This window comes from Gymnodraco acuticeps, unplaced genomic scaffold, assembly GCF_902827175.1.
Source record: "Gymnodraco acuticeps unplaced genomic scaffold, fGymAcu1.1, whole genome shotgun sequence".
NCBI lineage: Eukaryota > Metazoa > Chordata > Actinopteri > Perciformes > Bathydraconidae > Gymnodraco > Gymnodraco acuticeps.
Genome location: NW_022990846.1, coordinates 52,732 through 74,170, shown reverse-complemented (window position 1 = coordinate 74,170; position 21,439 = coordinate 52,732). Strand labels below are relative to the sequence as shown.

Sequence of the window (21,439 nt, the reverse complement as noted above, 5' to 3'; positions counted from 1 at the left end):
AGTGAAAGAGCCTTGAATTTACGTTGTGATGCGATGAATTATTATTTTACAAAGACGTGTGTTCTACTAGTAGCTATAAATGGGTCTGAACTATAGCTTTGGATTTGTGTGCAAAAGTATTAGATGTACAATAAGGCAGTATAAATCAGATGGCTTTTACGTCACAACTCTCTTTCCCAGCATGCAGCTCGGGCGCGGGCTTTCACACACACGGACAGACGACAAAGAAGCTCATTGATGTAGGTAAGTTTAACTAGAGTTATTTATTAATTACATTAATCATTAAAGTTAGCAACTATTGAAGTTATTTTTAGGAGTGAGTGACCGGAGTCACCGAACCACATAATGTAACATTTTAGTTCCCTGCCATCGACGTGTTACCATAGGTTAGCTTAGCTTAGCACACCAACCAGCTAGGTCGTGTCAGGGGCAAATAATAATAATTCGTGAATGATTAAAATGTCTTCATGGAGAGATTTGGCAGACCCCATGTAGTAACTGTACATTAGTAGCTTGGTATCTTACAATACATGTTAAAACATTGCACAGTTTTGTGAAATTCTAATGTACTTAATCTGATTTGATTCTAGTAGAGGGTTTCCCCATGGACACGTTTGTCACAGAGACGTTGACTGCATGGCAGCTTGAGAACTTGATTGACACATTTAAAGGTAAGTTAATTTTTATTGAGACAATGTTGAGATGTTACTATTAAATATTTTGTTATATATTAAAAAGAGCAAGGTAGGGCTGCAACAAACAACTAATTTGATAGTCGATTAATGAAACGATTAATCGACTATTCGGACTATTACTGTATGCCTTGCACAATTTGTCAAACGCTCTTATTTAGCCATCAACTTTTAGATGTAGCTTGAGGTTGTTTTAGGCATGTGGAAACTAACAATGAAGACAATAAAGATGAATACTTGATTCAAAAATACATATATTGTTACATTAACTAAATACATTTTGAACAAAATTAACATTGCTTTTAATTTAAATTAAATAAATAATATTTCACATCAAAAGAAACAACAGTGTTTTAACAAATGGTATTAAATAATGTGATGACAGAACTGTAAACAGAATAGGTGAAACTTTAACAAACTAAATAACTCAGTTTCCTCTAATAAATAAAATAGCTTTTGAAAATATGTGCATCTTAAAAGTGCTTAATTTTAGATAAATAAAATAAAGTGTAGCAGCAGCTTGAGTTTCTCTTTTTCTTTGTTAACCGTTTCACATCATGACTTAACAGTTTCAGCCGATTATAGAACAATATCAGTCTTTACATCATAACAATTGAACAGTTTAAAGTTTCTCTTTCTTTCCCTCTTATATTGCAGTCCCTCACTCGCTTTTTTTAAATTCAGTGTGAGAATTGAGCTGGAGCTTGTCCTGCCAGGAGTTTGTAAATCTGGGCTGACATGGAGTCAGGGCCATTCTCACACACATGCAGGTGCTCATTGGTTACAGTGATGCAAACACAGGTATGGTGAAAAAAGAGAGAACTATTCGAAGCAGAATTAAAACAGCGTAATATACCATCTGACAAAGGCCTGTGCTATAATGCTTCAATTAACTGCTATTCTTTATAATATACTCAGATCAATAGGAGACAGAGATGTTAAGTCATAAATGAGTGAGCCGCATATGAATTATTCTGTGAACATACACTTTCAAACAGATGAGATAAGAAATGTCAGTGAAGTAAATGTACGATGTTGCTGTCCAACACTGGCTATCACACACCTTCAACAACAACCAAGGAGTGCATGCGGTGAACAGCAGAACTCAAATGCACTTTAAAAGCGCATCACAATTCAGTGTTTAATTCATGGATTTGAATCGTCATATATTTGTAACAATGATTACTGTCTCATCTCATCGTTCTTTGACAAACTTCTACTGTCTATTTTAACAGGCCATCCACAGACACAAAGAAAGCCCTTGCCGTGGCATTGGTGTATGAATTCCCTTGCCTTTTGGATGGTACAGGCAGTGGCTATGTAAGTTAATCAATCAACACATAAAGGAGAACACTCCATACACACACACCTAAAATAAATGTGCTCAAACGTGTTTCCTAGTGCACAGTCACACGCACATTTTTGGATTGCTCCTTAACATCCCATGTAACCATCTTCATGGTTTACGCCAGGCCAATGTAATCTGAATCTAATTTTCTCTTTTACAGGGAGCTTGGTACACACCTGGCCGAAATCACAAACCTGCTACAGGTTTCCTGGAGGAGCGCTTGAGGAACGTCAGGAAGCGCATGAGAATGCTGAAACGACCACGCCACCAAGAACAACAGAAGGAACAGACCGTCCCTAGTACACCAGGTAATACTAATAACCAATATTAATTATCCCCGCCAGGCTAGAATAGACAAATGCAAGGGATTATATTTTAGGTCCCATGACTCTTCTGTCCATCCATCTTCTAAAAGCTAGTCTCAGGCACCGATGGACCGATTGGCGACTTTTCACACACTCTCCCAAGTAGGCCAGAACCCCAAATGTTTGAAATCAGCTATAATGAATCTGAGGACCTCTGTACTTATCATTCAACAGAATATGATGTGCCTCCTGAAAAACTTCTAGAAATGGTTGAATGGATGAAGGTCAATAGGTATCCAGTGTCCCAAGTTGAGGACTACATGAATCAAACAGCTCTACATAGAGGCAAGTGGATTCGCAGCAATGGATCTAAAAGCCTCCCGGAAATCTTGACTGAGTTCCCTAGGCTTTTAGACAATCCTGGCATGGTAAGAAATTATTTTGCAATTGCGGTTTTGTCTATTTGAATGATACTCTATTTGTGTTAGGATTTGAGGTAAGGCAGGACCCAAATGCAGATTGAGGAAAAGTGGGTTTCAAAGTGTAACAAAAGGCGAGCTTTAATTACAAAAAGTTGTTGACATTGACAAAACAAAACCATGAATCCATAAACAGGTAGCACAAGGTAGCATCCAGCCAAAAACGACACTGACAAACATGGAGGGTGACAGGAAAGACAATGAACCGACAAGGAACACAGGGGAAGACAAGACTAAATTGTATTGTCATACTGATATTCTGTACAAACTGTGAAGTCCACTGAGACAAATGTAACATTTGTGATATTGGGCTATATAAATAAACATTGATTGATTGACTAAATACAAAGAGGGGTAATCACAGGGCAAGACACAGGGAGGGAATGCAGAAACACAAAGGCAATAGGTGAATACAATCAGACACAGGAGGGAAAACACAGGAAGGAAGAAAAGACACAGGTGAGGAGGGAGGAGAAAACACAGAGGCACAAGGTGAACACAATTGGGTTATCAGGCAGGAGGGAACAGAGACAGGAAGCAACAGACAAGACGGGGGGGGGGGGTGAACACTTTTCAAAATAAAACAGGAAACCAAAAACAGATCTAGACAAGACAAAACACAACACAGACAGATCGTGACAATTTGACTGATACTCTGCAATGCACTACAAGTTTATGTTTAACCACTTAGACCCTACAGTATATACTTTGTAATAATTTAATAATTGACCTGTTGAAGTGACACTGGCTGTCAAATTGTCCCCTAACCCTTTTCCTAACAGGTACTACAAGCCCATATCATTTCTTTAAACACTGTTCTATTGTTTTTCATGTTTTTCAAAATGTATCAGATATCACAAGACTTCCAGCAGCTTCATCCAGAGGCAGTGGGAAAACTGTTTCAGAACTGGGCTACTATGAGTGACCAAATCCTTACATATGCCCAGCGAGAGGGAAAACTGCCCTTGGTGTTTGATGACATGACACCAGGTAAGCTATTTCTTACTATGTAACACACACACACCGGTGCTTTGAAAATAGCAGATGTACATGCTTGCATTGCGTCCCAATGAGACTCGTTGTGAGCTTGTGGATCTGCAATTCTTTTAATATTTTAACAATCATCTGTATGGGGTCCCTTGCACAACATGTTTTCGGATGGGAGTCTGTTGACAAATACATAAATACATGAACAAGTTTGTGAACCACTTCATTAGATACCTTTTGTCTTTCTTTGATTCCTGCTCCCCCCCCTTCCTTTTCTTTCTCTTTCTGGAAACAATCAAAACGATGGAGCTTGCACAAAAACAAATGTCACCCACTGTTTTACACCTGTAAACCTGTGATGTGACAATAAAGATTCAGATTCTGATAAGATGTCACAACACTTCCTGTGATTATAATAGGCTATACAATTCACGCCTTGTTTTTACCATTCAACACCAGGGCAGAAAAGTCAATATTGGTTCAGAAATATCAATCTTTATATACTATTTAAATGTTGATGTTAATATGTATTTTTCTTATATTGCGTAGACCGAGCTTTGAAAGTCCTGCCGACTCTGCTTCCTCCATCGGTCTACAGGATTGGAGGAAAAGTCCACAGACCCACCATAGAGGAGTCCTGCAAGTCCTTCATTAATATCCAACCAGTACGTTTTACTTTTGTTTTTCTACTTCAATAATGGTGGGTGTTTCTGTGTTTATATACTAGCATTTTCATACTTCAATAAAAAAGATAATAAAAACAACATGCTTAACTTAAATGGCAGGTTATATTGCAAGTAACTGTTGTGTAATTAACAGGTGGGCACCAACATGGTACAGTACCTACAGACAGCAGAGAGAACTCAACCCTTCCCGCACATCTTGTGTCTTGGTGATGACATGACAACATGCCAGACCTTCACCATTGTGTCAGAAAACGCCATTGAAACGGACACTTTGCTGGGTGCAGTAGATCTGTGTTTTAAGGCTTTCTTTGTGTTTGACCTCAATTACACAAAGCAGTGTCTCCCCACCTGGGAGTTTATCCAACAGGCAGTATATAACATTGATGGACATGAATCCTCAAATGTCAAATTTATGAGGACATCAATTGCAGCTTTGGCCTAAAGGTACACAGAGAGAAGTAGCCTTTTAGTGATGTGTGTCAAACAAGTTGACAGCTGCTCTCTAAAAATATGATTGACACAAAACATGATTGCAGAAGACAGTAGGCACACACTTTAATTGTGTCAAAACATTGACCCGCGTTTACAGTAGCTACTATTCCTGTTAATTCATTTATTTTAATTTAATTTTTCTTACTTTACGTGATTTAATTTACTTATTATTTACTTATTTAATTTACTTCATTTATTTCATTACCTTGTTATGTTTGTGTCTGTATATAGTTTCTGCTGGGCAGAGAAATGTTTTCTCTATATTTAAACATGTTCATGTTATTTATTTAAACCTGAAAGAGAAGTTGGTCCAGATAACAGCACTTTGTAATATATCATTTGTTTTAAGGCTCTTTGTTTTTTTTGGGGGGGGGGGGGGTTGAATTTGTATTGTTTGCATTGTTCTTTTATAGTGGCCTGAATGTTGACGATTTGCCAAAGATGTTCAAATTATGAATAAATGCATTTTTATATATATATATATATATATATATATATATATATATATATATATATATATATATATGGTGTGTTTGGAGATTATTCATTACACTATTATACATTATTATTATATTCTATTTAGCCCAACAATATAGTTAATTTCAATCACTAGCTTGGGTCAAATAAACAACCCAATGTATGGGTTAAAATGATCCAGCCCAGCATATGGGTTAAAGATCAAATGTAAAGCTTTTTGTATAATTGCCAGTACAATCGAAATCATATAGCTACAACACTATCTAAGATATTGCAGTATTAAAATCGGCGATAATATGAGTCTGGCAATGCGCAATATTAATTTTGTTCAACCCCCAACACCAAGTCCGACGATTTATTTTCTCCGCCGCTCCTCCGCAAGATGGCGGCGCGTGACGTCAGATGTGCCAAATATATTTCCACCTGGCTTATCAATCACAGCAGCTTCCGCCGATAGTACAACTAGTTTCGTCTATCATGTCTGATTCTGAGTAGACTAAAAGCTTTAGGAATCCAAACTATAACATATAAGTACCCTGTATCAAGATTGATGCAAAACAAGTGAAATTTGACCTTTTTAGAGAGGTTTAGAAAAAAAGTCCAGGCGCTCTGAATTAGCCCCGAGCGAAAAATGCTCGCAGCGGCTTCCGCCGATAGTACAACTTAGTTTCGTCTATCATGTCTGAGTCAGAGGCCACCCAATATCTGGAGTATGTTGTCGACATCCAACCATATCTATACGAGCCTCTGATGTCGAAGAGGAAATACAAGGAAACGTCACCTGATATCACCGATGAAAGTGCTGATGGCGATGATTCAAGTTCGCCATCTGAGGAAGAGGCCGAGGGTGCTGAGAATTGGTGTAGATGTGGAAACTGCCAGACCATGCCTACAAGCCGAGAAAACAAGTGCTGCCACAACTATGGGAAAGTGAAGGAAGAGATGGGAGAAGAAGTCTGCATCACCGACTGTAGGACGTTCGACATTTTCCGTTATGAGTGGAGGAGCGATGAATGAGCTGCAGATAAACTACAATGCTAACAGTGAATTAGCCCCGAGCGAAAAATGCTAACCTATCACTCCTAGCGCCCTTATTACTTATCCTAGCTCCACATCCAACACATTATTTATGATCGTAAAGACACAGAATCTAACGGTGCCCACCTCTGTAAGCAATAAAACTGCAATTATGTTATCTGCGTTATCTGCTGTGCTCCGTGCGCTTTGAAATCTAATCAAAAGTTGTTTACCTCAATTCTTTGGCGTTTCTGCATCACCCGGCTCTTTCGTTCTTTCAGGGGTTTCTTGTGCTGAAATGTGGAGGGGACGGCTCCGGGTTTCAGCCTCCGACGTGCTATTAATGCTTCTCCACCAACAGACTTCATGATAGCAGGATCAACGTCGTATGCAGCACACGCGAAGTGGTCAGAACACAACTTGCTCCATTTTGTCGGTTGCCATCCAACACGATTCACTAAAAAAAATCCATTTTTTGCGGATGATTTGGTCTTTGGGAAATGCATGTAAAACTCTCCCAGATCCCGCACCGTTCGTACAACAAAAAGCTCAACAATAACCCATGTTAATTCAGTTTTCTTTTCAAAAAACATGTGACCGAGACTGCTGAGTCGGGATATTTGGTCCAGAGACTGTTTGGCCACTATTACGTCACGCGCGCGGAGGCTGCTGGGAATTACATGTCAGAAATTCAGACGGCTTTGGGTCGAGTTTTGGATCAATAAAAAGCTTTTTTTTGGGTTTATTATCTCGATTTAAATTTTAAAAAAAATACTGGCAGTCTTAAAAACAACATTTCTATAAAAATGTAGCATATTTGGAAGCTTTGCATTTAATCTTTAAGACAACCCAGCGTGTTCTGTCCTATAGTGACTCAGCAGCTGGGTTATGATTGGGTTATTTTTTAACCCAGTAGTTTTAAGAGTGTAAGCTCTGATCATACAATAAAATCATATTTTATTCATATGATAAATCAAAGGCTAGCTGGCTTTTCTCATAAGAAAACATCTTTTTTTGGGGGGATTGTATTGTTGTATTTTTATATTTCTGTTGTGCAAACTTTGTACATCTCCTGGTCTATTTAGATTAATGTTGTCTTTAAATGTCTGTGTTTTGAGAAATGTACATTCAAAAGATCCCAACCTTACAAAACAATATGAATCACACTCCTGTTGGTTAATGAACTTTGGCACCTGGTCTAATGTGTTATGAACACACATACAAACAATACTCTACAGTGTAAATTGTATAAGCGCCTTTATATTCTTATATATACTTAATGTATAACTTCACTGAAAAGGTGCCAATGCAGTTTACACATTAACTCTTGAGAGTGTATGGAGTGACTAGGCTCTCTCCCCCCCTCCTTTCCCTCCCAGCATCCCTTTAGCCCTAGCGTTGTGAATGGAACAAGTTTATTCAGCGAGGGAGCCTATTAGTCCACGCTCGCTCAAAGGTCTCTGAAAGACCGCCCAACAACCCATGTCAGCACATGAAAGTGAAGAGTGAACCCCGGGGGCAAAATGTGTGTGTGTATCTGTGTGAACTTTTGTGTGTGTGCTATTGGGGAAGGGTGCCTGCACTTGAACCGGCTCCATTCACACAGGTTAGGGGGTCTTGTGGTCTTAAATGTGACCATAGCAGGGCAGAATGACCTCTGCGGGGCCGGCCTTAATCCTCCTCCTTCTTCTCTCCCTCCTTCACTGTCAAAAGAGGCTCTGACTTCCCTTTCTTTTCTCCTCTCTGCCCCCCATATCGTTAAACAGGCTTCTCACTGGTCAAGGAATGTTCTAACGGTCTCTGAGTTTTGCGAGGTTGCTCCCAGCACACAGGAGAGTCAGGGAATGTAAACTGATATTTGGTGAGGTCAGCACCTATGAGGGAAATTCGATTTTTTTCAAAGCCATATAGATAAACCAAAGTTTATCTTAAACCCCTCCCCCCCCCCCCCCCGGACTCTGGTTTTCCCGGTCAAATTGGACCGGCCTGTTTTAACTGCTCTTATCACCAAATGTTATTTACCACCCTTTTAAACTGTAAACAATGTCACACTACTGGTTTACATGAATAACTTCAGTGGATATACAAAGAAAGTGTATTCTGAAACTAGCATGGTTGTGGATCTGTGGGTGTGTACTATCTGTTGGATGAACATAATGTTTACCTATTTTTGACCGGGAACACCATAGGTGTTACAAAGTAGACTAAAGCACTCGAAATGCAATGAAAGTGCTGATCAGCAATTGTATATGTTCAAATGCCTACTGCGGAGGATAGCATAAGGCCTTGAAGCAATCAAATGTAAAACACTATATTTATGATTGATGAAAGTGGTGAATCATCAGATTTGACCCGAACACGACAGGAGGATTGAGCTTACATAGAGGGAAATGAGACAAAAAGTTCTCCATTCTCTTCTTAATGCGGAAGGGACCTGTAGAACGTCATGAAATATCACTCTACGGTGAACCTCTAATGCACATGCTTTGAAGCCCCCTTTCTCCCCTCTTACTCTCTCTCTGTCTCACACAAACACACATACATACCCTCTTTATCCCACTGCACCTTTAAAAGCATTCCTGTCTTTCTCAGCACTAACAATTAAGAAACCAATGACACAAGTCTGCCATAACAAACCATCTGTGTCACAGAGCCTTTAGAGCCAGGCAGACGGACATGTCATGGATTATTTGAAATAAGTATTGACTGGGCTCATTTCAATGAGAAAGGGTCAAATGGGCATGCACAACCACTCACAATGCTTTAAGATGACAACATACTGTTCCAAGATCCAAAGTTATACATCATTAGATGAGTTTGCTGACCCTGACATTTCTGTCCACTTCCAAAGGGGAGGAGGGCAAACCCTCTCCGGCCAGGTTAAAAATGTTTCTCTTACGATGCTGCACATCCCTCATCAACGATGCTTGTGACAGAGGATAGGTGTGTGTGTGCCACCCTTGCTAAAGTTCACAAATATTACGATATTATTGTATCATCAGGAAACGTCCTATTGATAGCATGTACAGGTGTGCAGTCGTAAGGCAAGGCAAGTTTATTTATATAGCACCTTTCAACACAAGGCAATTCAAAGTGCTTTACAAAAAATGAAAGACATTAAGAAAATGGCATTTAAAATCAGTCATTAAAAAGAAAAGATAATACAATAAACATTAAAAGAAAAAATACATGGATAAAAGTTACAGTGCAGTTTAGTCTGGATTTAAAAGTAGTCAGAGTTGCAGCGGACCTGCAGGTTTCTGGGAGTTTGTTCCAGATATTTGGAGCATAATAACTGAACGCTGCTTTACCATGTTTAGTTCTGACTCTGGGGACAGAAAGCTGACCAGTCCCTGAAGACCTGAGAGATCTGGATGGTTCATAATTTAGCAGGAGGTCAGAAATGTATTTTGGGCCTAAACCATTCAGTGCTTTATAAACCAGCAGCAGTATTTTGAAATCTATTCTTTGACACACAGGAAGCCAGTGTAAAGACTTCAGAACAGGAGTGATGTGATCCACTTTCTTAGTGTTAGTGAGGACTCGAGCAGCGGCGTTCTGAATCAGCTGCAGCTTTCTAATAGATTTTTTAGTGAGACCTGTGAAGACACCATTACAGTAGTCGAGTCTACTGAAGATAAAAGCATGGACAAGTTTTTCCAAATCCTGCTGTGACATTAGTCTTTTAATCCTAGATATATTCTTTAGGTGATAGTAGGCTGATTTAGTAACTCTTTTAATGTGACTGTTGAAACTCAGGTCAGAGTCCATGACTACACCTAGATTTCTGGCTTTATCTGTTGTTTTGAACATTGCAGACTGAAGCTCAGCGCTAACTTGTATACGTTCTGCCTTGGCTCCAAAAACCATTACCTCAGTTTTATTTTTGTTTAATTGGAGAAAGTTCTGACACATCCAGTCATTGATTTGTTCAATGCACTTACTCAGTGTTTGAATTGGAGCATAGTCTCCTGGTGAAATGGTTATGTAAATGTGGTGTCATCCGCATAGCTATGGTAACTTATTTTGTTGTTTTTCATTATCTGAGCCAGTGGTAGCATGTAGATGTTAAAGAGAAGAGGCCCCAAGATGGAGCCTTGAGGAACCCTGCATGTCATATTTGTCAACTCAGATTTGTATTTATCTATAGAAACAAAGTTGTTTCTGTCCTTTAAGTAGGATTCAAACCAATTTAGAACTGTTTCCGAAAGTCCCACCCAGTTTTCCAGTCGGTCTAGTAATATGCTGTGGTCAACAGTGTTGGGACTAACGCGTTACATGTAACGCGTTACTGTAACGCCGTTATTGTTGGCAGTAACTAGTACTCTAACGCATTACTTTTTGAATTCAGTAACTCAGTTACCGTTACTACATGGTGCGTTACTCCGGTAGTTTTTTTATATAGTCAACAGCAAGGCGAACAGAGATGAGAACTGTACTTAAGTACAGTACTTGAGTAAATGTACTTAGATACTTCCTGTGTCACATGCGGAGACGGGCTGCGGGCGTGTTTGTGTTGTTTACTAACAAGACTATCATGGCGGCGGCGGAGCTCAAGTCTAGTTTCTCTACCTGGAGATATTCTCACTATTTCACTTTTGTCGAGCACAAAGAAAAGAACGTTTTAGTTAAATGTAAGTTGTGTCTTGGCGGGTCAAAGATCCTATCTACTGCCCAAACCAGTCATTCAAATATCTTAAAACATCTGCAAAAACAACATGCTGGGACGAAGCTAGTAGCTAAGACCACAGAGACTCAGCCGACGCCACTCCACCTCCACCTAAGCAACAGCGGCTGGATTTTAACCAAGGGACTGCTAGCCAGGGAAAAGTCGATAAAGCCATTGCACGGTATGTTGTAGAACACATGCAGGCTATTGCTACAGTGGAGTCACCCGCTTTCAGGGAGCTAGTTAGCATGATAGCATGTCCGGGCGGCACACGGCATATGGGACGGAAAACTTTTTCCAACTACCTGGAGAAAGAATATACAAAAAATGGAAAGCCAGCTAATATCGATGCAATCCAGATTGCATATAATGCATGTCAAGTTGATCAACAGATTGTATTATTCTCCAATGCAATAACAGTACTGAAATGAAGGCTATAAGGGCACATGCAGGGTCTACCTGCATGTGCCATCCGACCTCTGCAGCTCATCCAGAATGCAGCAGCTCGTCTGGTCTTCAACCTTCCTACATTTTCCCACACTACTCCGCTCCTACGGTCGCTTCAGTGGCTTCCGGTAACTGCTAGAATCCACTTCAAGACACTGGTACTTGCGTACCATGCTGCGAATGGATCTGGCCCTTCGTACATCCAGGACATGGTTAAACCGTACACCCCAGCGCGTGCACTACGCTCTGCATCAGCCAAACGACTCGCTGCGCCCTCGCTGCGAGGGGGACCCAAGTTCCCAACGGCGAAAACACGTGGGTTTGCTGTCCTGGCTCCAGGATGGTGGAATGAGCTCCCCATTGACATCAGGACGGCAGATAGCTTGCACATCTTCCGGCGCAAACTGAAAACTCATCTCTTTCGACTCCACTTCGAGCGTTAGAACTATTAACGAAGCACTTTTATACTAATAAAGGACTGGCTTACCTAAAGCCAGTTGAGTAGCACTTGAAATGTTTGGCTCTATGAAACCTGATGTACTTTTATGATTCTGTTTTCTTCAAGTTGTATTTTGTTGGACGAACGCACTTATTGTAAGTCGCTTTGGATAAAAGCGTCAGCTAAATGCAATGTAATGTAATTAATGGGAACCCTTTTTTCAAGTAACGAAAACGTTACTTTTCACAGTAACGCATTACTTTTGGGTGTAAGTAATCAGTAAAGTGACTGAGTTACTTTTGACATGAAGTAACTAGTAATGGTAACTAGTTACTGGTTTTCAGTAACTAGCACAACACTGGTGGTCAACAGTGTCAAACGCAGCACTGAGATCTAATAATACTAACACTGAAGTTCTGCCACTGTCTGTGTTTAAGTGGATGTCATTGAAGACCTTTACAAGAGCAGTCTCAGTGCTGTGGTTTGGACGAAAGCCTGACTGGAACAAATCGAAACAGTTATTTAAATGCAAGAAGTTACTCAACTGTTGAAAAACAACTTTTTCAATGATTGAAGAGACTTGTTTACTATATGAAGTAGATCTGAGGCCATGCAATGAAAAACATCTTTGAAAAATCCTGTTGGAATAATATCAAGGCAGCAGGTAGGTAAAGAGGAAGTATAGGAGAGTCTCAGCATTCAGCTTTGTGGGACCCAGATGTTTAGGGTTAGGGTTTAGGATATGTAGTTCTTTAACCTTACATTTCTATTGTAAGGAAGTCGTGTATGGAGTACAAGCAGGAAGTGTTGATGCCCCGGTCACAGAGGAGATAACAGGGTTAAATGCTGAACTGAACAGCATGGTGAAGATGGTGTCCTACATGCAGATCTGTGGGGGTACAGTTGGGTGGTAAGCAGTTTCAGGATGAGACAGACTAGACTCTAAAAGCACCGCATGATGCAGATGTTATTTAAGACCTCAGTCAGCTCCCAGCGTGCATCTGAAAATGCCATCAAGGCAAGAATGCAGATTTGGAGGTGCTGGTTTCTCTACTGCATCGAGAATGGTACTTAAGTAAAAGTATTTAAGTACGATAAGAACATTTACTTTAAGTATGAATAAAAGTACTAATATACCTAATATTTCAACATTTGCTGCCAATTAATATTCTGTTAACCCACTCATGGTTTTAGTATAATGTTGCATGGTTTAATCTATACAAAATAATCATATTTTTTAAGTTTTTCCTCCTATAAGTTCTGAGTAAAAAGAAGTGTGATTAGGCTTTAGGAAAATCACAAAAATGGCGACGAACAAGTTTATTCAACTGTCAGGACTCCTCTTGTTTGGTAACATGATTGTTAGCAGAAAAAGGGAAGTATGGTAGTGTTGCAAGACCCTTGTTGCCAGTGATCTGCTGTAAATGTACAGAGGGTGTCATGGTGGGTTTCTCTTTCAATGTTCCCTCTGTACAGCTGCTGTGTGTGTGTGTGTTTTTTTTGAGCGAGCTCTAATATCCACTTTCTAAGTATCTGACACACACCATCTGCACAAATGTCAGCCATGAATTTATCTCCAACAGGTGAGAACGTGTGTGTGTGTGTGTGTGTGAGTGAATGTCTACTTGTCAGTGCTACAAGAAAGAGACTGTTGCTCATGCATATATTTCACACATGCATTGCGAACCTTAAATGATCAGAAGTATTTAATCTGATTGTGAAGGGTAAAGAAGGGTCAATAAAACGGCAAGACAATGTCTAACTGGAGAAAGGACAAAATTGGAAATGTCAGTCAACAAGGTCCGCAATTGTCCGACACATTTTAAGATGTGATGACAAATGGCTTCGTGACTGTGGGTGATCCATGACAATCTCCCTATGTGTGCTACATGCATGGGCGTAATTTCCACTGGGGACAGGGGGGACATGTCCCCCCCCCACTTTTCAAACCTAAGTTACACCCTTGGCTACATGTGTGAAAGGAAAACTCCAGAAAATGCACATAGTTTATTATGAGGGATCAGCTTAGGAGAAAAAGGTGTTACCTATGAAAAACAATACAGAAGTAAAAAGATGTTCACTATACAGCCCAGTGTTGCATTCAAGGATCACAATAGCAATCTTCGATGAATCCATTTATATTCTCAGTTGTATTATATACATCATACATTAACACTGTCTTTCTCTATTGCTAATCATTTAACAACATGGAAGAAACATTTGTGGAGGTGTGGGGCTATGCATGTTGTACAGTATTTGAAGCCAGACATCCAAGCATTGTGACAAGCTGCAGTGTTTCACTTCAGAGTCCCAGTGAAGCATTGGGCAGAAGGCTCAAGCCGTGAGGCTCAGCTGGTAGAGCTGGCGGCCCATACTGGGGCTTGGTCCCCGAGTGGAGGACCCGGGTTGAATCTGGCTTGGGACCTTTAGCCGTATATCATCCCCTCTGTCACCCCTTTTCAACACTGTCACTACAATAAAGGCCCTGGTGGCCCGAAAAAAGGGCTCAGGCCAAACTGAAATGACTGCTGCCAACTAGCAGGTACGTATTGGCCAGTAGCCAAATCAGAGTGATCTCTATCAGCCACAGTCTCTGTTGCTAATTCAGATGAATGTCAAAAAAAGGCAGCAAGGGCTCACTAGTGCCAGGGATGCAGAAATCTTTGGTGCAACTTATCCAAAGCAAATTACAAATTGTTGGCCCTGCCTACAGAAGCAGTTTGGGGTTCAACATCTTTACCCAGGGACACAGCTGGATACCTCCACTGCTGGCTTATTGGCAGAGCACCTTACCCCCCATCGCATCTCCGTAACTTGAATACAGAACAGCACAATGCTCCACCTTCAAACTGTGTGAAGGGGTTATCGATGGCGTGGTGTTGTTTGCACAACATAACGCACCATGTCTGTATTCACTAAAAAACATCACTGCTGTCCTAAACATTGATTATGTGTAAATACTAGTTCATCCTGATCTCTGATTCGATTGATTGATTGATTGATTGAAAACCTGACTTCCCACTAATATTAGGAAAAGTATATATATATCAAACCTTAAATGCTTATCTCTCATGGATATAACAATGATTTATTTTTGCTGCATCCAATATCTGTTATTCTTCCTGCACAGATCTTATTGAATTCAGAAGCATCAAAACTGTTTAAGCTGCCAAACAATTGAGGGCTAATGGTGTTTAAGAGTTAACTGTGGTGGGGGGGCTGGGGGCTTTCTGCCATGTGGCTGTGATTTGGTTCTATAGGCAGAGGAGGTTGAACATGAGGGCAGCTTTAACCTCAGGGCTGTAACGTTCTATTGACCAATTTAACGTTGTTAAGTTGAAAGATCATACAATCTCAAATCATACATTTTTGTCTTATACCTTACTTGTTCCATTGCAACATGAATCATGATACACATAAGCCTACACCATCACCACATTTTGACATGCTAACAATAAGCCAGCGGACTGAAACCAATATTTTCTGTGATGATGTATGTAATGTTTCACATATAGAGCAGAGAGTGAGATTTGAGCCCATATAGTTACCGAAGACGCATGTGCACATGCAGGATAATGTTCCACTGAGAGCTGTCCACTTGGGATTGGATCCACAAAGACACATGTTGAAGCCAGGTGTTAACACAGCATGCGTGTTTTCATGTTGATTATATATTAATGAAATGTATTCCTCATCATGTACAATACAGACATTTAGTTTTGCCTTGGTGCTATGATTGTTTAAAATCTGAACAATACAACACTGTATGTCGCCATTTACTCATTTAGCAGGGATGCAAACTCTTCAGAGATGATTGAGGGAACACAGGATCAATTTGTGAGCAGCCCTGTTGAGCATTATGTGCAAGGCTTTGTCTTTCTATCTTTATAGCCTTAACATAGGATCTAAAACATATGAATATTGAATAAAGGGATCACATCCCGGGCGCTGTACAATAAGCTGCCCACTGCTCCTAGTATGATGGGTTAAATGCAGAGGCCAAATGTCACTGTGTGTGCTGTGTGCTCTGCATGTGAGACCATTAAAGAGGGGTTCATCCCTCCCATTCTATGCTTCTACATATTGATGGTACTAATTAAGCTGAGCTGAGGGGCAAAGTGTGGACATGGGTGAGCGTCTGTCGCCTCAGTTTTTCTCAGTGTGCCTAACTGTCTGCACTTTTCAGTCCAGCCAACAGTCGACAACGGAGTTGGCAAAATAAATCAGTCTGATTGGCTGTTTTGCTTAAGCAAATTAGGGCACGGGAAGAGAAACGGACGTGTAGGAAACAAGCAAAGGCTAAAGTCAAGTGGCACACTGAGTCTCTTTTTAATTGTTCTTCGACCTATACTGTATGCAGGTCATTCCTTTATACGGATATGTTCACAACTTGTCTATCTGGAATGAAGCTAGCTGGTGGGTTGGAGCAGTGTGAACAATGTCGGCAAGCTTTGCTCTGTTTCTAGCATAACACTGGCTGTTATAACTGCAGCCCTGTATCCACTTATTTCCTCTCATGCATCTCGGCGCAAAACACACCTGCAAGTTGGCTGTTAGCTGCAGACTTCAGGCCATGTTCAAAAAACCTTTGAAATCTTTAAATGTATTAATGTGTCAATCAAACTCCCCATATAGGATTTAGCTTCATCTTTTTTCTTCACACAAACTTGCATTACAATCTGAGTTGAACGAGGTGAGCCGTTACTAGTCAAAAATGGTCAAATGAAAAAAGTTCAAAAGAAAAAGTTGCCGTATTCAGCATTTCTACAACTTTTCCTTGGGGACTAAAGACAGGATGTCTTATGACAGCTGAGAAACAATAACTACAATACCGAGGTCAAAAATAAATGTTCTCATAAACTGTTACTTTTCCCTTTGATCAGTAATGAAACAGGAAGTCAGCTGAATTGCTGTTGCTGCTGACTAACAAAATGACCTTTGCTGAGACTAAACTGACATTCAAATTGACTTGAGATAAACAGATTACAACATTCTAGAGAGCAGTGCTTGCATTTTAATAACTGACCCTAAAAGCCTTATTATGTCCTGCTTTGTCACCTGTTTCAATAAGTGAAGTCCTTGTCATTGTAGGCAGCACCAGACTTCAACACATTAGGAACACGGCTCTGTTCACTACTATGATTTAAAATGAGCTAATGAGGGCTCCCTCTGCCCCGTCCATCTGTAGTGCTGTCACCACTGTCAGCATCACCACGCCTCTCCAACTGTAAGCTGTGTTATCTGTGGGGGCCCCACACTGTCCCTGCCCAGCTGGATAAGCCGACTGTTGATAAAGAAATTCTACTGAACTGAGATGGGACAGCAACTCAAACATGATAACACTGACATGCTGGCCTTTTTGTACCTTTTCTGTAGCAGCATGGGACTGCTTTTAGTTGCACAACCCTGCAGTAATGACGGTAAAGGATCCTTACCGGGGGACACTAATGGCTTGACTTGTTGCTAATGCTTTTTTTTTGCACTCTGATTTACACAAAACTGTGTACGATATATAGCTCGTATTCGTCTTTAGTATGGGCAAACTAGCTCTATAAAGGAAGTATTGTGTTTATGGTTTGAAAGTGCTGTTATCTGAACCCACCAGATTATTCTACTACTTGCCTTTACCCACTTCATTATTACATCCACATTACTGATCATCTATTTCATTATCTAGCTATACTGTAAGTAAAACATATTGAGATTTTTTATATTTGAACTTCACCAGGTAACTTCATGGTCAAATTGAAATGCTTGTTGAGAAACATGCATGATGGAATAATGTATCCATGCTGTGACAGACAGGAACAGGAACACTTAAGAACTTTACCCTGGAAGAAACAGACGTGTGTTTTCTGTTCGACAGAGAGGGAGTAACTTTGTGAATGGCCATCCCAGGTCCTGATCTGATTGGTTCGCCACTCATCCAATGAGAGGTCTCCACTCTGCAGCTCCATTCATGAAAAGGCAGCATGGAAGGAGAATGAAGTGGAGAAGGAGGGGGCAAAGGAGTGTGTGTGTGTGTGTGTGTGTGTGTGTGTGTGTGTGTGTGTGTGTGTGTGTGTGTGTGTGTGTGTGTGTGTGTGTGTGTGTGTGTGTGTGTGTGTGTGGGTGGGTGTGTGTGTGTGGGTCTATGTGTGTCTTCTCTGTGTGTCCTACTTAGCAGACAGACTCGTCACTTCCTCATTTCATCACCGCTTTGAACAAAGGGCCAATTCATTGTTTTCAGCTTTAAGATGTCCAGTTATTTACATCTTTAATCTCGTTTAGAGAAAGACACAAACCAAATCGCACCACTTTTTTTAATTTGAAATACGATGCTATTTGTCCTTAAGAATATACCAGGTTTTGTTGTCAGTCTCTGCCAGAAAGTACTGAAGGAATCTCTAAAGAAATGAAGTTAGAAATGGAGTGTGCAGGTTCAATATACATGTATGCAGCCATGGCACATGTTGCAATTCAGACTTTGATACAACCGGAAGCTTTAGTATGGAGTTGGAGAGTGGAGGAGAAAGAGTAATGCCAAATGACCAAATGAGGACAATTATAATTGCTCTAAAGGATACGTAGAAGGTGTTGGACACAAGAACAAGGTCCAGCTTGCTTTGAATTAAAAGTCTGTTTTCTGGTGATGCAAACAATAAAAATACATTTGTCAAGCATGTAATAATTTCCCTGATGGGATGTATAACGTTTATATTATTTGCACATTTTAAGAGTGTGGAAAAAGATGGAAATGTTTCTTTCATTTTCACTTTGTCAATCATATTCTTTGATCGTCAGGTTAGAGTATTTGTTTTACCCCTATACTCAACAAGTGGAGACACCTTGAATGTCAGCAAATAAAATGCAGTGGTGAAAAAAAGCAAGCAGAGGTAATGTGTTACTCTGCTTGCTTGTAAAAACATTTATTGGACACTTTATTGCTACTTTGTTGTATGAATAATTTGTACGCGTAATACTATGTATTCCGTACAAGATGAGATGTCATTTTCAATGTGCTGTGGGAAATAACAAATGTTTGTGGCGTAGCATTCCAATGACCCCAAAGCATGAACAAATGCCTTTTGGAAATGTTATCACAATATCTCAGCCTGTGGTGATTCTGGGTTCCTGATCCTGAAGCATGGGTGTTTTATTCTACATGTGTCAGCTGCTGAAAATATAACAAGTATTAGCCTTATCTCTGCAGCACAATCCCTTTTCATTGATTGCATGTTTATTATGGCCTGTGGCTGTTTTGTCTGTTTATACTTCTCTACACTAGTTTAGTTGTTTTCCTCCTTCTTTCTGCTATTTCCATTCTAATGCAGGGCGTCTCTTCTGACCATCCGGTCCAGAGTGTCCCCCCTAGGCATCCCGTGTGTGTGTGTGTGTGTGTGTGTGTGTGTGTGTGTGTGTGTGTGTGTGTGTGTGTGTGTGTGTGGTGTGTGTGTGTGTGTGTGTGTGTGTGTGTGTGTGTGTGTGTGTGTGTGTGTGTGTGTGTGTGTGTGTGTGTGTGTGTGTGTGTGTGTGTGTGTGTGTGCTGGTCGTGCGCCAGAATGTGGCTCATTGTCTTAGTCTCATAGAGGCAGAAGGCAGGGCTGGTTGGAGGCAGTTTCCTGCTGATATACAGCTGGGGATGTGGATCTGTAGGTTGACCAGATAATGGGACAGGACAGCCTCTTTGTATCAGAACGTCTTTCATTTTCTTGTGTAACCAACAAATGGGCAGAAACCCAAGATAATAAGATTCAGTCCCTAGAAATAATATGGTGTGCTTATCCGCTATGCATTAGGGGTGAATTGGAGATCTGTCCAGGATGGGAGAACACTGAAAGGCCAGCCTTAGAAAAAAAGGGAAATCAATCTTTCTAAATTGACAGCTTAAACTGAATTTGATGTGTTAGGTTCCGTAAATTCTCTTTCAAAACTAAAATGTTGTGAGGAAACGTATCTGTAAATCAATTGTCTCATCTGAAAAACATGGAAGCCTAGAAACGTCTCTACATGTCCGCATTGTGAACAAATAACAATAGAGTGAAAGAGGCCTATCATATTTTGTGGGGGCTCTGGCTAAGGGGGTAAATGGGCATCTACCAAGGGGTGTCAGCGGTTTGATCACCAGCCCCTGAAGTCAACACATCAAAGTGTCCATTGGGAAGATCTTTATGTTGCAGTCCAGTTGTACTGGGAAGTGGGAGTATCTCAGTTCCCAGTTAGAAATGTGACGCCCCCCTGAGGTTGGACTTCCTACTCGCCATACCCGAGGTCATCATTCAAAATGGAGTCTCCGCAAATGAACATTAACAATTTGATAATATAAATAGTTTTTAGCTCTTCTGTATTATTTGTGTCACATTAAATCAGCTGAACATATGGTACTGCTCATCTTCGTTCTGTGGATATATTGCTACAATGTTTGTATTCACAAAATACAAAATAAAGCATAGTTATCAACCGGTATTGCTAACAATGGCTAACCCGAGGTGACTGCTAAAGCCAGGCGAACAACTTTCCTGCAGGCGGCCATCTATTTCCGACTTGCTACTGGATCGCAGTCAAATTGAATGTGACGTCACTCCCAGTTCAGACCTCCGACTTCCGATGTAAATGGAATGCAGCATTTACCCCAAATTGCCCCGACTGCTTTATAGAAGTGTATGGAAGTAGCTTTGGATAAATGACATGTTCTGTCATAAGCAATCTCTGGTTATGTTCCAACGTCCATGGTAAGAATTTTGAACTAAACAACAGAAAAAGTTATTATTGAGAACAATACGTGTGTCACTGAAGGTCGTTCCCATCAACCATTGGGGTGAGAGGACTGTGGGTATTCAAAGACACTCTGCAGCTCTACATGTATACATGTGGCTTAACAGATGAAGACGTCCAGCAGGGGGAGAGGTGAGGAGGCAGCTGTTTTCACCCTTCAGAGTCCTTGTCACTTGGGGTCAAAAGGATGGTCGTGAGCTTCTGAAAGGATGAAGGAGTTAGGCTGTGCCCCACCTTCTCCTAGCCAGCCCTGCACTGTCCAGGCCTGGGTGACCTCCAAACCAAACTATCAGAATGTCCCAAGCAGCCCTGGGGGCCATTGTTCATCAAAGTAGGTCAAAGCCCACACCTATCACAATCAATTTGGATTGATTTGAAACAGTGGGGATGAAGACGAGGAGACTCAGGCTGCAAGGCTGATCACACTTGTTGATATAAACTGAAGGAACAGGAACTAATGACAGTATTCTTTTATTTCATCACCCTCTTTCTCATCCTCATCTCACCCTCCTCATCATTGTTCTTCCTCCACCTTCTCCTCCCCTTTCTCCTCAGCCTAACGCTACCTCTTCGCTCTTCCTTTTGTATAGTGTAATTAGTCATGTGGAACATATGGAGCATCATATTACATAACCCCACAGCAGCTG

At 40.7% G+C, this 21,439-nt stretch overlaps 1 protein-coding gene across 4 annotated transcripts; it reads left to right on the top strand.

Annotated features, from left to right (window-relative positions):
* Window positions 1-218: 218 nt before the first annotated feature.
* Window positions 219-5,482, top strand: LOC117557336. Of its 4 annotated transcripts, none has more exons than XM_034233135.1 (8): window positions 219-239; window positions 591-671; window positions 1,928-2,012; window positions 2,201-2,348; window positions 2,580-2,773; window positions 3,676-3,814; window positions 4,361-4,476; window positions 4,631-5,482. In XM_034233135.1, exons 4-8 carry the CDS (start codon window positions 2,282-2,284, stop codon window positions 4,937-4,939), a joined length of 825 nt encoding a protein of 274 aa, XP_034089026.1. In that variant the 5' UTR covers window positions 219-239; window positions 591-671; window positions 1,928-2,012; window positions 2,201-2,281; the 3' UTR covers window positions 4,940-5,482. The 4 variants fall into 4 exon arrangements, with proteins under 4 accessions (XP_034089026.1, XP_034089028.1, XP_034089029.1 ...); XM_034233137.1 differs by having other exon boundaries at window positions 220-243; XM_034233136.1 differs by lacking the exons at window positions 219-239; window positions 591-671 and adding an exon at window positions 1,415-1,493.
* Window positions 5,483-21,439: the final 15,957 nt, after the last annotated feature.

Bases quoted from the DNA above. Each gene is read 5' to 3' on its own strand.
- LOC117557336 (XM_034233135.1), top strand. From the start codon at position 2,282: ATGAGAATGCTGAAACGACCACGCCACCAAGAACAACAGAAGGAACAG. The intron at 2,349-2,579 runs GTAATACTAATA...ATCATTCAACAG, and splicing joins GACCGTCCCTAGTACACCAG to AATATGATGTGCCTCCTGAA. The intron at 3,815-4,360 runs GTAAGCTATTTC...TATATTGCGTAG, and splicing joins GTTTGATGACATGACACCAG to ACCGAGCTTTGAAAGTCCTG.